Here is a 14147-nt window from a genome sequence, read left to right as displayed (position 1 = left end):
CTACATCTTTGTTTTACCAGTTAGTAAATTTTATTTATAGCAACCTATCCCTAAGTAGCACACAAATGTAGAAAACTAGAATACAATTAAAATCAGTGGATTCAGAGTGCAATCCACTAAAAGGTGGCGGAGAGCATCTTCCACACATTTCAGCAAGTCAATTTCTACTGGAGTGAATAAGGTGCTTGGATTACTCTTTTAGTGCTCATAGACTGAAAAACTGTTATTGTGCCCAATCACATCACCCAAAGTTTCTAGTGCAACTTATTCTCAACCGGCACCTGATACTATGCTCTTCTGCTCTTTAAAGTGACCTGGAAACGGAATTCCAAATCCCTACCAAATAATGCATAACCCACAACATTTATCTGGAAATATATGTGCTATGCAGCAAACCATGGCATAAAATAGCTTCAATGTACATCTTAATGTGGCAGTTTATCAAGGTATAACTTAAGGGAGCACAAAAATGATCAAAGTCAACTGGATAAGCATTTAACATTTTGGTGCCATCTGTGTTTGACTTAAGGAAGCTGAATAAACTTAAAAGGGGGAGGAATGTTAAATGAAGTATTTATATAGCAAGCCATGTGAGCAAACATTCATTCTTTTTTTTAAAAAAAAAAAAAAAGCTGGATAAAAAAGTGTTTTAGAAACAACTATCAGAAATGAGATATAAGAAGCAGCTGAATGACAAAATAAGGCACCATAGTTTACTACTTCCATTACTGCCACTCATTCTGATAAAAGCCTCAAAGAGATTTAATGAGTCCAAATGCTCACTAAGGAGTATCTCCAGCTGTCTGTTTAAATCTCCCTTTTGACAGTTTGTGCAGCCACTAACTCTTTTCTGACAAGGAGCAATCTTTTTTTACTTTGATATTTTTTGACATGGTATTGTGTCTGATAACAGCAGCATAAAGCAAGCTTCCAATATATCAACAGGCAAGCAATTCAAATGTGACTGAATCTAATCTACTTTTTTTAATAAAAAAAACACCCCTTAGATTTATTTGGAACATCTAGTCAAGGTTTATAACTTCATTATCCACAGATATTAAATTTATACAATTCATTTACAGCAATGCTTGGATATTATTACAGTAAAAGCAAGAAGCAGAGCTGGTTTTCCAGAAGTCCTGTTTAAACTTTGTGAAGGCTGGTCCAACAGCAATCTGCCAAATTGCCATGTTTTGTGTTAAAGTGTTTGAGTTATCTTCAAGTAGGAAAAAGTGACCAAATATAGGTGAAGTCGAGTTTATTCAATTCTGTTCTAATTTTCACCTCTCTCAGATGCCAGGTTCACAAATATAGTACAGCAGCAAGTCGATACCAGTTGACAGTCTCCTTGTTCAAGTTAAATTCCTTTAAGGAGAGTGTGACACCGCCCAGGAAAAAGTTCTCACGCAGCGATTCAGCGCTGAGTACACTTAGCTGAAGTTCCCTTTGCTTTAGAGTCTCTTTGCTATATCCACTGTATACAAGCTATATAAAAACACACACACACCGTAATTCATAAACAATGAAAGCGAAGACAGTTTATTTACAAAACATCCAGGATTAAGTTACAAAAACTCATGGTGAGTAAGACACATCCCTGTATAGAATACATCTTGTATTTTCTAGTCCTAGGCTTATTACCATTTGCTGGGTGAGAGAGGCAACCTTCTGCCCCCATCTTCCATATGGAAGATAGGCATATGGTACCTGAACACAAATGTATGTTTTAAAGGTATTTCTTTTGACCTTCATTCATTCATACAGAATGGGAATGGTGTTGGGTTTTGGTCTTTTTTTATAAAAATCCTTTTATTAAATACTGGAATATGCTTACCTATTTATGTTTCAAAACATTCTTGAACTAGCACCTGCTCTTTGAAGGGCAATAGTTTAATTAGTGATGAAAGTTGGAAAGGGACAATGTCAACATAATTACATGTCTCTGATTTCCATGCACACACTTCTCATCTGCATCCCCTGGGATTACAACAGCAAGTGTCTGCATTCATTTTAAAGCCCTACTCAACAGATTATCATCATGTGGGAATATCTGTAATTGTAGGCATACATATATCCATAAACATATCTGCTGAACTGGAATGTTTCATTCAGCTGTGAATATATGGATTTAGATGTCCACCTATATTAGATTACAAATTCTTCAATTAGCCATTGATCTATTTGCTCTGCTGTCAAGGATTGTTCACAAATATTCTAACATCTTAGCTTAAATGCAGTTGCCGTGGTGTATTTCTAGTGTCTGCCACTCCCTAGGCAGAAAAGATTTGTTGGGGTGGAGGGACAGGAGGGAGAGAGAGGAAGAGGGACATACAGGATCACCAGATTGCCAACACAAGCCTTTTGTAACATTTTGGATATCTACTCAGAAGTAAATACCAGTGAACCGAATTGAGCTTACTTAGATTTGATCTAAAGCTTTCTACCGAAAACAAGCTTGTATAAACTTTAAAAATGGACTTGCAAAGTTCCTTCCCTACCTTCACTCCCAATTTCATATTCCATTGTTTTAACTGTCACATTCAGAAGTTTGAGAATATTTTTTTTAAAAAAGGCTAGTTTGGATTTTATGTATTCCTGGATGGGAGCATTTTAGAAATGACTTGTTAAAGGTGGATTGCCAGGAAAAATCCTGGCACTGGATTCTTGCTTGAAGAAAATATTTTGGAACAGGTTCTCCTCTCCCACTCCGAATTCATAAACAGGGATAAAGTGCTTTCAAGGATAGAGCTAACCTCCCAATTTTTGAAATCATTCCCTGTTATCGGAGAGTGGCACCATGGTTTACTGGGATGTGAGAGAAAAGCACTTTCTGTGATCCTAACTGGTCATCCTGAAAAGATGGTAGACTTAAGGCATCTTGGGAAGTAAAAGCAATTGGAAAATTGTACAGCCAGGCATATATATATATTCTGATCCCAAGCTGCTTCATACAGCATGGGTTATGGGAGATGAAAGACAGATGTGATTTAGAATATGTTTCCTACTCCCATTGGGGCAATTCAATGGGGGCCCTCTGACTTGTTCTATCAGTTCTATCTATGTAATATGGATTTGCTTTGAAAAGCCACCAAATATTATGCATGGCTTATTTCAGCTTACCATTTCATTGAATGTTGGATTTCTTGTTTTCCGTGATATCTTGGTTTTCCGTTTAGAGGTTTTATGTATGTCTGGAAGCAGATATGTTTTCACATATGGATTTGGGTCTGTACCATCGTCAGTCACCTGAGAATGAGAGCACATCTCTGGTGTAAGAAACAACCACCAACCATACTGAAATAAAGACATTGGTGTTGCTGTTTAAATAACAAAGGAATTTTTATCTTAGGGATCATACCCTTAGAAATAACAGTTGGTAAGAGCTAACTAAAAGGTAACGGTAAAGGACCCCAAACGACTCTGGGGTTGTGGCACTCATCTCGCTTTACTGGCCAAGGGAGCTGACGTTTGTCCGCAGACAGTTTTTCTGGGTCATGTGGCCAGCATGACTAAGCCGCTTCTGGCGAAAGCAGAGCAGCACATGGAAACACCGTTTACCTTCCCACCAGAGTGGTACCTATTTATCTACTTGCACTTTGATGTGCTTTTGAACTGCTATGTTGGCAGGAGTTGGGACCGTACAAAGGGAGCTCACCCCGTCGCAGGGATTCGAACTACCGACCTTCCAATCAGCAAGCCCTAGGCTTACTGGTTTAGACCACAGCGCCACAAACGTCCCTAAGAGCAAACTAGGTACTTGTCACCAAAATCTACTATAAACTTTCATATGCATTTTCCAGTTTTGTACATACCAGATCCTTAATGTGCATCACCATGATAAACAGAGTGCTGTTTCTATAGGAGATAGATAGTTTAACTTCTCCTCCTACTTTGCCCAAGGTAGGACTTGAAGGGCTCACATCTTAAAAAAAGAAAAGGCAGAATGATATTTCTCTCTACATTCCATAGTCAGAACCTTATCTAACCTGTGCACTTGTCATTCCTTTTCCCCACAGAAGCCAGTTTATGGAGTTCTGACTACTTGAAGTGACAACATGTAATGTCACATTACTATCACAGATGAATCCAACAAACTGTCATTGAGGAGATTGTGACAAAATAGAGTGAACTGCACAAAGCCCACTGGACAAATCACACACACTTTATTAGATAACAAATTCACCTCCTCTCCATCAAAAACTTTCACTACTTTATATCAATCTGTTTGTAGTTTGACAATTTCCCACAGAGCTTAAATTACAGGTGTCTAGAAGGGAGACATTTATTTATGGGTGGACTTCTTTGGCAAAATGAGAAATGTGACATTTGTTGAAATATATTCTATTTGCTGGTTCTTCTATTAAATATAAAATAAGAAATGAAGCAAAAAAGGGGGAGGGGAGAAGAAAACCAGCACACAAAATCATTGAACTTGTATTTTAAAATAGAAAAAAACCAACAACCCTCAAATGTAAATGTTTTGAGATACATTCTCTTTCAAGGACACTTTAAACAGGTAAATATTTTTATTCACACACGTTATTTTGAATTATTGGTTTGTATGCTAGGAAAAACCGGGGGGGGGGGGATGACTGTAATGTTCAATAGCTAGTTCAATACAGTTGTCCTCCTGTCTTTATGATTTCCCCTTTTTGTGCTTGATAGAATGTAACTACAACAAATATTTTCACTTTTCAGGACACAGTGATCCAAGTTGCCTTTTCTTCTTTAAAAGTGATATTCTTACCTGTACACTTGGCTATTCCATCTATTCCTTCAGCTTTTTCATCACGAAGTATGGGGTGGAAGAATGTATAAACAAGATCACACTAGATTTGGAAAGACAAAATGTTATTATGAGGTGACTGGACCCAATATAAAGGAATTAAAAGAATGATGTTTATATCACTTTGTAGAATTACCTCCGAAACATCTGCAGATGCATTCATTAAACTTTGTATGTAGCTGTTCAGTTCCACTTTCCTTTTGGCTGCTACATCCTTTATGTGTGTTCTTCCTAAAACCATCTTATTAGGAAAGCTGCAATATAGATATAATGAACACCACATTAATAACAAGAGTAGGTAGCAACAATCAGTATTTAACTTTTGCTGAAGTAAACAATCAAATACTTCAAGACTGTAAGACAAGATATTGGTATAATTTATGAGTTGGTCTAAAAGCTAGGGCAATCTTACAATAGAACTGAAAGAACACTGCAAATTATACTGTTGCCAGCTGTCCAGTATTTGTTACTATATCAAGAGTACTCCAAGTATAAGGTAACATGTCAACACACATGCTCTAAGGAAATATTTTCCACCCTTCTGTCCCCTCTCCCTTTTCTAAAACCTGCATCACTCAAAATAACTGAGCAACAATTAATAGCTATTACTAGTAAAAGTTCTCTGTGTGACATCTATGTCATATTCCGAGCCAGTTACAGCAAAGTGTTGTATACTCACAGTCTAGCTCCTGGAATTTAAGAGTGCTGCATACATGGGGAAATATATTTCATAAAAGGTTAACTTTCACACTTCACTTGTGTAATCCCAGGAAGTGAGCCTCAGTTCACAGGAAAGGCTGTGGCTAATGGGCATAGCATAAATTTTACATGTTGAACTATTGCTATGCCCACTTTATAGGTTTTAATGTTACTGAGAAAATTTAATTGTTGCAAAACATGAAAGCTCAGTGGATTTCAAATTATTTTGTTTATATTTAGTTGAGTTTTCAGGAACCTACCCTGGTAACTTCCAAAGAGGAAATAGGATGCCAAGCTTATTGTGGAATTCCTGGAATTCATCAAATGTCCGAAAAATGAATGTGGGTTCACATTGCCCCTCTCTTAAAACCCTGACAACATAGATCTGCCAAACCAGAAAGGAGCACACTTTAATAACTTTTATAAACACACAGACACACACAAATTCTTCATCTATTTCCCATCACCCAACAAAAGAAAGCAAAGAGATACAGTGGAACCTCAGGTTGCGAACATGATCCATGCGGGAGGCACGTTCGCAACCCGCAGCGCCACATCTGCGCATGCACGCACACGATGTGATGCGATTCAGCGCTTCTGCGCATGCTTGAGCACCAAAACCCGGAAGTAACTCATTCCGGTACTTCTGGGTTCGGTGCGTCCGTAATCCGAAAATGCGCAACCCGCAGCAATTTCAACCCCAGGTAAGACTGTAGTGTCATTATCTCTAGTGTGTAAACACACAAAAAGAACAATAATAATTTCAGTACCAGGTGTTGCAAGTGTGTATACATGTTTCTTCCTCAGAATTATAGCTTCTCAAAGCTCTTACATAAGAGGGCAGGAAAGCGGAGTTTCATTAATGAGAAAAGCAGCAGTGAAAGGCTGCAAGCTATTTTCAAGGTTACATTGGTTTTATGTTTGCTGTGACAGGGTGCATGTGCACGCTATGTATATGTACAGGAAGCCAAAAAAGCTGAGCAGGTCCACCCAACATTTACAGAATTCATTTTCTACTGTATGACACTATCCTGGAAATATGTTTCCCTTGTAATGTTAGATTGTGGAATTAAAGCTTGGCACTCAGATTCAGGGACAACTGATCATAACCTGAGCTGTTGAAATAGTATTGCTAAGCTGTTATATAAACACTGAATGATGGCAGACAGGAACTGGCCATGGCTTCCTGATCAGCAGAAGCATGCAAGGCAAAAGAACACACACACATTCAGGATTTCAGAGTCTATCCCGTTATAGTATGAAGGGAGCTTTTCCATGGCCAACTGCCTCTCTGCTGGAGCCCTTCTTAATAAAGTAACAAACATTACTTCTTTCACCCCACAGTTAAATGTCTTGATGTACCTGATGCCAAGTTCCAAGATAATACATAGGCAATATTTGTGGAGAAGCAACAGCTTCAGGACTCAGCAAGTTGCACCAATAATAAAATGAAAAATGGCAAAACCTGGAAATCTTAAGACACGGTATGGATCCACATACTTACATAATATTTATCTGGGTTGTATCGCTTATGGTATGTAAAGACAGACACCTCTTTGATACGACCATCTTGTTTAAGTGAGTGTGTTTTGGGAGAAAAAGAGAGGATGGGCTCATCATTGGAAGGCAGGCCTGAAAAACGCAGCTGAGCAAGGTTGTGAATGAAAAAATTGAACTTTGTGGCAACACTTCCCAAACTTGATTCAATCAACCTAAAAAAAAAAGGGGGGGGGGTCAGATCATGTTCATTTCCTTTGAGATGTACAGTACATTTGCTTAATTGGAGTAAAAAGGGAAATTATTCTCATAGATCACAAAATTGATCACACCTACTTTATTAAAACTGATAAACATGCATAATAAAGTTTTTTGTAAAAGGGGAAAAAGTGGTACCTTGTAAAGAAAATTGTAGCTTCAGCATCTGTAGTTTGGGGTTGAAGAGCATCCTGGACGTATTTCAAGTCTTGAACTCCAGTAAGTTCTGGCAATCCAGAAGAGAGCATCTATAGAGTGAACAGATATGTTTTAAGAATGGAGGTCAATTATTCACTGGTACAGCCAAACCAAACCAGTACTATATTATAAAATAGCATTTCCAGATTTTATTACCGCAGTCATTATGACATAAATCTAACCTGCAGTTTCCTGCACTTAACACTACGTAGTTGTCTTTAAGCACAAGAACCATTCACTTGAAAACACCCACGGGTTACAAGCCCACTTGCACAACTGACTTCCCCTCCCAGAAACAGAACTTCCCCATCCTCCTCTCTGCTTCAGCATCCTGCAACCCCCCCTTTTCCAAAATACGCGCTGAAGATTGAGGGACAGTCTGGAGCAGAGGTTGCAGGGGGAGCAGAGGAAGCCTCTTGCTTTATTTGGTGAAACCTCCAACAATACAAAAACTATTACCAGTGATAGGAGGTTAAGAAAAAGGTTGGCTCGTTTTCTTATCAAGTTATAAGCCTGGCAGCAGAGATCTACGAACAACTGGAAACGGATGGTAGGTTTTTCACCACCGTTGATAACGTAGGCCATATCTGATGTCAGCACAAAAGGAGCCCGATCCCTTTAGAAAGAAGAAATAAATTAAATACAGATTTTTAAGTACTGAAATTTCATTTTCTAAACTTCTAACATGTGAGGGAGTTTCACAGGAACTCTGCAAACTGTGGAAAAATGGAGGAGGAAGCAACTGCTGTAAGCAAATGGTTCAGAGAGTATCAGTGGCCCACAGCCCCCTTCACTTCTTCGTATATTTTCATGAGTCAAAATAAAATCAATGTAGCTCTAGGTTATCAGATGCAGAGTCTGTACGGCAACCATACCGTGTCATATTTAACATTATTTTGGAAGAAAAGTTACAGCTAGCAGAGCATACTGCCACAGAAAGCTATCAATCTTTTCAGGACCATTTATTACTACTGTATAGCTGTAAAGTTAGCTGTATAGTTAAGCCTCAAATTTTACTTTGAAATCATACCTCTTAAAGCTCCCAAACATCTGTGCATGGCCCAAAAACTTTCCAAAATCAATATGGAATGTATGTCCTGTACTTCGAAGCATGATGTTGTCATTGTGACGGTCACAGATACCTAGGACATAGGTGGCCACGCAACACCCAGCACAAGAATATATGAAGTTTTCAGAAGCCTAGTATAAGGAAAATTAAATGTTAAGTTAGATTCAATCTAATTTACTACTTGGAGAATACTACTGTGGTTTATCATACTTAAGTCAAGCGTGGTAGCAGAACTGCCAGTCGCTCAAGTAGAACATAATTAGGGACTTTTAAGTATTGTATTAAGTTTTGCTTAATTATTGAGAAGTTAATAGGGTAATGGGATCAACTGGAAAAGAGTAAGCACCATCTTGTGCTAGGTGTTGCAAGTAGGTTTTAGAGGTGTTAAGAAGGGTTAGGAGAGAGAGAACCTGAAAAGTTTAAAACTTATGGCACACAGTCAAATGGCTTCTACAAATTAATAGGCAACATGCGCAATTAGGAAGTGTAACAAAAAATTTGCACTAAAATTAGAATAAAAAGTATCAAATATAGTAATAACGTTACTGTAGACCAGGCACCCCCAAACTGCGGCCCTCCAGATGTTTTGGCCTACAACTCCCATGATCCCTAGCTAACAGGGCCAGCGGCCAGGGATGATGGGGATTGTAGTCCAAAACATCTGGAGGACCGAAGTCTGGAGATGCCTGCTGTAGACCTTCCTTTTCTTTCCAATATGTAATATTTGCTTTAAAAAACCTGTTACATACTTCAATAGGAGTTTCTAAACATCACAACAGAATCTGGTTAGTAGGTTGATACCCATCTGTCTCGAGAGACAATGGAATGTGCCTCTGGGGGTGAAGTCAAACTGCTGCATTAGCAGCACTGAAGTGACCACCCCAAGGCACAATAGAATAGTTTCCTTTTAAAAATAAATGCTAGAATAAATATTTGGCATGTTATTTTTAAAAATTAAACTAAGCCTACTAACCATTTTTTTTCCTCAAGAAAATAAAGCCTGCCTGAAGTAACATCCTTGTCCATCTAGTTCAGCCAGAAGCAATTTTCTAGGATCTAAACAGATGTCCCTATCTCTGTTTCTGATGTCAGAGGTTGAAGCTGGACTTTCTATATGCAATATATGTGCCCTACCACTGAGCTATGCCCTTTTCTCAGTAGCAATGATTACATCTCATAACGTGTGTGTGTTCCATCCAAACATCCCAGGGCAGTTTACATGTCATAATCAGTTCATGTTCTGAAGCCATATTTACTTATAGCCTCCAGCTCACTGAATGGTCTTCAGAATGGGTTACATAAAACATAATTGAAAACAATGTAAAGTTTATGAAAAACATAAAGCCATTGGACTATCCACTGCAAGAAGCAGGTTGCTGAACTAGATAAACTTCTGACTGACACTGTAGGCTCTTCTTAGGTAAGAGGGGAGCAGGACTCAGACAGTAATCATTGGTGTGCAAAGGAAAAGACAGGGGGCATGGAGGAGGAGAGGTGGCCTGGCTCCATGTGCATTTCCCTGGCATCTGTTCTTTCCTCATGAATTTCAATCAGTTTCATATTAAAGTTACCTTTTCATATTCTTCTTCTGTAGGGTTGTATTTTCTTAGCCATTCTGCAAGGGGCTTATCTTTAAAGGACCCTGTCACTCCATACTCTACTTGAATTTTCCTAAGTGTATCTGAAGCTGGAACAAGCTCCACCAAACCTTAAATCCAATAAGCAAAAAAAATTTACTGTCAGGCATACAGGATTTGTACTCTATTGCTATAATGGGTTTAATTAAGTCTTAACTTCAAACATTTTAAAGAAATACTTCTGTGAATCCAAAGTGCTTGCTGACAAATAATGTTGCATGACATGAAATATTTGTAACTGTGCTCATTCAAATTGATTTTTAAATCAAATCAATACTTTGTAGATAACCAAAAAACTTTGTAGTTAACAGTTTTAGAAGCTGCTAGCAGCAGAATCCTTACAATTTTTAGCTCTCCTCTCCAATCATATATTTGAGATTTCTTCATATGGGATAGAATTTCCTTTACATCCATCTTAACACTTTATCCAACTGATTTCAGACACAGCTGAAACTGCAAGAGAGTGCTTTATATCAGATAACTCATCTCCTACAGATGCTACCACTACACTTGCAAGGTGCTTCTCTGGATTGCTCTGCAAATGCAGACATACTTTTGAGGTAGAGGCTTTAGAGCAATCATGCTAAAGCTGTGTTCCCACTGGGAACAGACACGAAAAGCAGACCAAAATCTAGATGGCATGGAAGGCATTATGCTCTGAGAACTACGAACGGTTTGCACCTCTATCTTTGCCAGTTGAAAGGCACTTGAAGATAACCATCCGCAGGTCCAGTCCTTCCTGTAACCAGATCTTGTCCATAATTTTTATCATTTGCAGCGCCAACATATCTTGACGCAGATCTTCTCCAACCTAGAACAAAAGTAAGGATGCAAATAGAGGGAATGACTTTCAACAGGACATATGTCATATGCTGGGGTGTGCATAGTCAACTACGTTTCTGCACAAGACCAGAAATGGGTGTTTGGCTTGAAAATTCAGTACTTCTTACTTGAAGATGAATGAGCAAGGCCTGGAAAACCCCCAGAAACTCAGAGAACAGCATTCTGTGCTCGGGGTTTCGTTGCCATCTATAGCTCCTTCACGGGCATACCTAGGGTCCCTTGGCAAGTAGCTGTATTGGTGCCCCCACTCAATTACTTACTGCAACAGTCATACATGCCATAGGTATGTATCATAAAGCTAACTAGTTTTAAAAGATTTATCCAATTTATGTTACTACAAAAGTATGCATGTCAAACACATACTGAAAAAATGTACCTTAAACATGACATTAATTTCTTCTCCCAAGGGATCTGCATTCACCAGAGCAAGTTTAAGAGGTACTGCATTAGAACTGAAGTAGGAACATGCCTGCAAAATATAATTTACATTAATTAACGGTAGACTAACTAGCAATACAAAGGCAATACTGCATTAGAACTGAAGTAGGAACATGCCTGCAAAATATAATTTACATTAATTAACAGAAGACTAACTAGCAATACAAAGGCAATACTGCATTAGAACTGAAGTAGGAACATGCCTGCAAAATATAATTTACATTAATTAACGGTAGACTAACTAGCAATACAAAGGCAATACTGCATTAGAACTGAAGTAGGAACATGCCTGCAAAATATAATTTACATTAATTAACAGAAGACTAACTAGCAATACAAAGGCAACCAAGGAGCTCCAACTATCTTTACAAGAAAATATTATAATTAATTTTGCTAAACTAGCAAATAAGTGAACCACAAAGGATACAGAAGCCCAACTTAAAAGCAATATCTTTTTGTTATTTCTCATGGCTATATTGATGAAGTGAGGATGGCAGATTTGCAGAGATTTGCATTGTATCATCTAACCCTGGTACCTCATTATAAAAATAGCAAAGTATGTTCCAACAGTATTATAAAGCTTTTTTATAATAAAAATATGCTTGCATTTACTATACATATTTATATTATTCTTTATTTTCCCTCCTTTTATTGTTACTTATTTTGTATCTTATTAGCAATGTATCTTTTTTTTAAAAAAATATTTATCCTGCGCTCATGAATGCAGGGGGGGGGAGGGAACTTGCAAAGGAGTATGGCTTCAACAACTTCCCGTTTCTTCCTACAACTGTGCACCTACGCAAATTTATTTTGACAGTTTAGTACAGTCGTACCTCGGAAGTCGAATGCCTTGCGAGGCGAACGTTTTGGTTCCCCAACGCCACGAACCCGGAAGTTATTGTTCTGGTTTGCAAATGTTCTTTGGAACCTGAACATCCATCAGGGCTTTTGATTGGCTGCAGGAAGCTCCAATCAGAAGCAGCGCCTTGCTTCCCAAACGTTTTGGAAGTCAGACTTTCAGAACGGATTCTGTTCAACTTCCAAGGTACAACTGTATTTGTCTTCAAATTTCACAAAGCACTGAAGTCAAGATGAGATTACGCAAAAAATGTATGCGTATTTCTAATTATGGTGGTTTTATTTTCTTTAGCACTTTCAAAACCTGTGCCGAAAATTCACATAGAGAATTTTAGGTTCTTTCTTCTAGTTATTACTGGAACTTCCATATGCAGAGGCAACATGATTCCAAGTGCCATATCCTAGGGAGATAAAGGGAGGAGCGCTTGACTTCATGCCATACTGTGAACTTCCAAACTGGACTGAGTGACCTTTCGTCTCATCCAACAATGGTTTTAATCATTTACAGTTTCAAGTCATTTGCCCTATGCCCGCCAAACAGTTTTGCTCTTTCCTGCTGGTTATTCTTGCATGTATTACTACGTGTGAGTACATACATATTATACTGGATTAGAAATCTAGACACACACCATACCTTGACATTCAGTTCTTTAGCTACAAGGCTGGGACTGAGAGGCAAACGGCATTTGTTTTTTAAGAAAATGGACTGAACACGCTCCATTCCGCTTTGTAAGACAATCTGTTAATGAACATTACAAGGTTAAAATTGACCTGGATTAAGAAGTGATTTTAATTAGCAATACACATCTATATATATAAATGTAAACTGCGTATGTTCCTTCATCTCCAATGTTCAACAAAACCGCTTGACCGATAGCGTTGAAATTTGGACACGAAGTCAAATGAGACTACCTGAGTGACCCCATACCATTTTCAAAGACAGATGTGTCACCTACGCCAGGTAAAACCCCCCAAACCCCATTTCAGAACTCACAAATCATACGAAAGTGCATGCTAGGAGCTCCACAGGAGAGATTGCAACACAGCGCCCTCTAGCGACGGCTACACTGAAACTGCAACTAGTAAAGCTTCCCTCTCCACAGTATCTCGGCTTGGATTTGCAGACTGGGCCACTTTCCAGACTAGGTGGGGGCTTGCCTGGGTGGGGGAGGGGGCGGAATAGGTCATGGGTTGGGACAGGGTGGGGGGAGTCACAGGGATGCACCTGTGTAAACATAACACGTGTAAAACAGGGGGACTCTGAAGGTGAGGGGAGTCTGAAGGGGGACTCTGAGGCTCCATTTAACAGACTGAGCCACAGCAACGCGTGGCAGGGCCAGCTAGTAGAAATATATATTCCTAATGTAACAAACCTGTCTGGAAGATCCACTTGCTTGTTTTACTTTTTCTGCCACGGTTCCCAGAATCTGTACCAATTTTGTCTGCTTTTCCAGCTCTTCTCTCAATCCTTTGCCACAGACTGAAAGGAAGGCACCAAGGATATGCTCATACCTTACACCATGTTTGATATCATGCAAGGCATCCTTCAGTAACCTGAAATATTACATAATATTAGATTAGTTTTCTTCACAAACTGTACACACACGTATGTAGGCTACTAAATTTCTTCACAAACTGCACACACCTCCGTAGGCTACTAAATTTCCTGCTGCAGTAACTAGATTATAAAGTGCCACAGAACACAGTATTAGTTGACACATACAACACAAGCAATGCAAAAAAAAAGGTGTGAAGGGAGAGAAGCTACAATCCTAAATACAAGGAAGTAAGCCCCAGTGTAGGCAGAGTAAACATGCCATGGATTGGGCAAGGAGGTGTGAATTAAGAGTTAAGATGCTCTCTC

General features: G+C 38.7%; 1 protein-coding gene across 2 annotated transcripts in view; it reads right to left on the bottom strand.

Annotated features, from left to right (window-relative positions):
- Nucleotides 1–621: 621 nt before the first annotated feature.
- The window catches only part of PIK3C2A (phosphatidylinositol-4-phosphate 3-kinase catalytic subunit type 2 alpha), a 44815-nt gene continuing 31289 nt past the window's right edge, over nucleotides 622–14147 (bottom strand). For both annotated transcript variants that reach the window (XM_088653349.1, XM_060275983.2), the window contains exons 19-33: nucleotides 13657–13837; nucleotides 12918–13022; nucleotides 11364–11456; nucleotides 10826–10955; nucleotides 10079–10215; nucleotides 8469–8638; nucleotides 7898–8054; nucleotides 7379–7488; nucleotides 6990–7197; nucleotides 5746–5870; nucleotides 4923–5040; nucleotides 4748–4829; nucleotides 3813–3922; nucleotides 3121–3246; nucleotides 622–1485 (exon numbers count right to left, since the gene is read on the bottom strand). In XM_088653349.1, the coding sequence (XP_088509475.1) occupies nucleotides 1303–1485; nucleotides 3121–3246; nucleotides 3813–3922; nucleotides 4748–4829; nucleotides 4923–5040; nucleotides 5746–5870; nucleotides 6990–7197; nucleotides 7379–7488; nucleotides 7898–8054; nucleotides 8469–8638; nucleotides 10079–10215; nucleotides 10826–10955; nucleotides 11364–11456; nucleotides 12918–13022; nucleotides 13657–13837 (2035 nt within the window). In that variant the 3' untranslated portion in view covers nucleotides 622–1302. The remainder of the gene's footprint in view (nucleotides 1486–3120; nucleotides 3247–3812; nucleotides 3923–4747; nucleotides 4830–4922; nucleotides 5041–5745; nucleotides 5871–6989; nucleotides 7198–7378; nucleotides 7489–7897; nucleotides 8055–8468; nucleotides 8639–10078; nucleotides 10216–10825; nucleotides 10956–11363; nucleotides 11457–12917; nucleotides 13023–13656; nucleotides 13838–14147) is intronic.

Source organism: Zootoca vivipara, chromosome 1 (genome assembly GCF_965207765.1).
Source record: "Zootoca vivipara chromosome 1, rZooViv2.hap1.1, whole genome shotgun sequence".
NCBI lineage: Eukaryota > Metazoa > Chordata > Lepidosauria > Squamata > Lacertidae > Zootoca > Zootoca vivipara.
This window is presented reverse-complemented; position numbering and strand designations above follow the sequence as displayed.